At 63.9% G+C, this 2,825-nt stretch overlaps 1 protein-coding gene across 1 annotated transcript; it reads left to right on the forward strand.

The window, feature by feature from the left end:
- The first annotated feature begins 600 nt into the window (after positions 1 to 600).
- Positions 601 to 2,232, forward strand: RASSF10 (Ras association domain family member 10). Its single transcript, XM_004369657.2, has one exon. It carries the CDS (start codon positions 615 to 617, stop codon positions 2,133 to 2,135), a length of 1,521 nt encoding a protein of 506 aa, XP_004369714.1. The 5' UTR covers positions 601 to 614; the 3' UTR covers positions 2,136 to 2,232.
- The last annotated feature ends 593 nt before the right edge of the window (positions 2,233 to 2,825 follow it).

The following is a 2,825-nucleotide window of genomic DNA, read 5'->3' on the forward strand; positions in this document are numbered from 1 at the left end:
AAATGGCGCTGCCTTGAAGGACCAGGAATTTCATCTAGGGGCACCTGGAAAGGTGCAAAAGTCAAGATGCATCCAGCATGCACGAGATGCAAGGAGAAGAGCCAGTGGGCAGGAGTCGCAGAGCTAATCTCCGCCGAGGCGTGGGCTCCAGGTCCCGCATTAGAAGGGGCCCCGAGTCCTTCCTTGCACTGGCGCGCAGCACAAGCTGGACGGCGGTAGCGCCGACTGCCTGACGGGACAGACGGGGCGTACCAGGCGCGGCTAGGCTGCGAGGGGCGGGTCTGGGCGCCGAGCCTGCTGCACTCCCGGCCGCGGCTCCCGGCGCTGGGGGCGGGAGTAGGAGGAGCCACATGGGGAGGAGCAAAACCCGGAGGCCCCCGGAGCCGCAGGCAGAGCCAGAGTGGCGAGAGTCCTAGTCGGGACGTGCGGCCCCGCGAGCGCCTGCCCTCCGGGCCGCATAGGCGTTTGCTTTTGATGCAAAGCCCGGGAGAATCGCCAGTGCCTCTGGAGCCGGGGGTCCTGGGCTCCTTTGCTATCCCGGAGCTGCAAGGCTGCCCCTGCCGCCCGGTGGGGCCGGGCCGGACCAGACTCGCCACCTGTGTCCCAGTTGCGCCATGGATCCCTCGGAGAAGAAGATCTCGGTGTGGATCTGCCAGGAGGAGAAGCTGGTGTCCGGCCTCTCCCGCCGCACCACTTGCTCGGACGTGGTGCGGGTGCTCTTGGAGGACGGCTGCCAGCGGCGACGGAGGCAGCGGCGGGGCCGACGGCGGGGGGCGGCCGGCGACTCCCCAGGCCCGGAGGAGCTGCCTGAACCCACCGACGAGGACGAGGAGGACGACGACGAGGCGCTGACGCAGGGCATGCTGTGCGGCCCCCCGCAGTGCTATTGCATAGTGGAGAAGTGGCGCGGTTTTGAGCGCATTCTGCCCAACAAGACGCGCATCTTGCGCCTCTGGGCTGCCTGGGGCGACGAACAAGAGAATGTGCGCTTCGTGCTGGTGCGCAGCGAGGCGTCGCTGCCCAACGCGGGCCCCCGCAGCGCCGAGGCGCGCGTCGTGCTCAGCCGCGAGCGCCCCTGCTCGGCCCGCGGAGCCCCGGCGCGGCCCAGCCTGGCCATGACCCAGGAGAAGCAGCGGCGGGGGGTGCGCAAGGCCTTCCGCAAGCTGGCCAAGCTCAACCGGCGGCGCCAGCAGCAGCTGCCGTCGCCTTGTTCGTCCACCTCGTCTTCCACAGCCTCATCCTGCTCGTCGTCGCCGCGGGCCCACGAGAGCGCGTCGGTGGAGCGCATGGAGACGCTGGTGCATCTGGTACTCTCCCAGGACCATACCATCCGTCAGCAGGTGCAGCGGCTCCGGGAGCTGGACCGCGAGATCGACCGCTACGAGGCCAAGGTGCACCTGGACCGCATGCGGCGACACGGGGTTAACTACGTGCAGGACACTTACCTGGTGGGCGCGGGCATCGAGCTCGACGAGCCCAGTCCGGGAGAGGAGCCGGAGGCAGCGGCGACGGGGAAGGAGGGGGCGGCAGCGGCGCCCCAGGACGGCGAGACGCAGGCGGCGGCACTGGAGGAGCTAGCCCGGCGCTGCGAGGACCTGATGCAGCTACAGGAACAGCAGGCCCAGCAGGAGGAGTTACTCGAGCGCCTTTCTGCCGAGATTCAGGAGGAGTTGAACCAGAGGTGGATGCGCCGGCGCCAGGAAGAGCTGGCGGCGCGGGAAGAGCCCCCGGGGCCCGACTGCGGCCCCGACGGCGAGCTGCTGCTGGAGCAGGAGCGGGTCAGGACGCAGCTCAGCACCAGCCTTTACATAGGGCTCCGGCTCAACACGGACCTGGAGGCCGTCAAGTCGGATTTGGATTACAGCCAGCAGCAGTGGGACAGCAAGGAGCGCGAGCTGCAGGGCCTTCTTCAGACTTTGCACGCTTTGGAGCTGGCTGTGGCGCCCGATGGGTCTCCCGGCTCGGACGGACTCTCCCGGGATCCTGGGCCTCAGGCCTGTGCCGAGGTGTGGGTGGACCAGGCCCGCGGACTGTCCAAGAGCTGCTCTGGCAACGACGAGGACTCGGATACGGGGCTGAGTTCTATGCACAGTCAGGACTCGGATTCGGTGCCTGTATGCGAATCCCTTGTGTAGGAGAAGTAGGGCAGGAGAGTGGGATGGGCGCTTCCCCCTTCCTGGCAGAAAGCACCGGCTCGGCCGCCTCAGGGACTTGAAACTGGGCTGGGGTGGGCCCGGAGCGCCTGCAGGCAGCAGCGGCCCATGGGACGGGGGGAGCGCTCCGGCCGGCTGCGCTGCCACGGGGCTCCTCTGGCTCCGGGGTAAGTGTGTAGGAGGGTGAGGGACAAGGAGGCCGGTGTCCAATACAAACGCTTTTAGGGGAGAGATGGAGGGAGGTGGTGAGAACCCTCTGTATTGGAAAACAAACACCCCAGGAAAATTAACATGGTCCGAGCCCATTTTCAAAAACAGAAAAAAAGTATTAGGGAGATTTCACCACTCTTCTTTCTGTATGGGAAGGACTGATGGCAGCTAAAACTTTAGTCTGTGGCATAAAGTGCTTTTAAAAGAAACCCTTGGTTGAATAGGAAATTCCTTGAATGTTAATTGTAACTGTAAACGTGTTAAAACTAGCCAAAGAGGACGCACTGGTGTTGGTCTCAGCCTTCCTTAGTCTTTGATGAAACCCATAGGCTCCAAAGACCCGGCGTTTTACATTTCTGTAGATTCAGAAATTAGCCATCCGTTAAACCGCTTGCCTTTTATTTTCTTTCAAAGGCTGGACTGTATTGAAGCATAACCCTGTATTTCCTACTAGTAAATACA

Source organism: Trichechus manatus, unplaced genomic scaffold (genome assembly GCF_000243295.1).
Source record: "Trichechus manatus latirostris isolate Lorelei unplaced genomic scaffold, TriManLat1.0 scaffold00006, whole genome shotgun sequence".
In the NCBI taxonomy this organism is placed as follows: domain Eukaryota; kingdom Metazoa; phylum Chordata; class Mammalia; order Sirenia; family Trichechidae; genus Trichechus; species Trichechus manatus.

Excerpts from the sequence above, each read along its gene's own strand:
- RASSF10 (XM_004369657.2), top strand. The coding sequence starts at position 615 with ATGGATCCCTCGGAGAAGAAGATCTCGGTGTGGATCTGCCAGGAGGAG.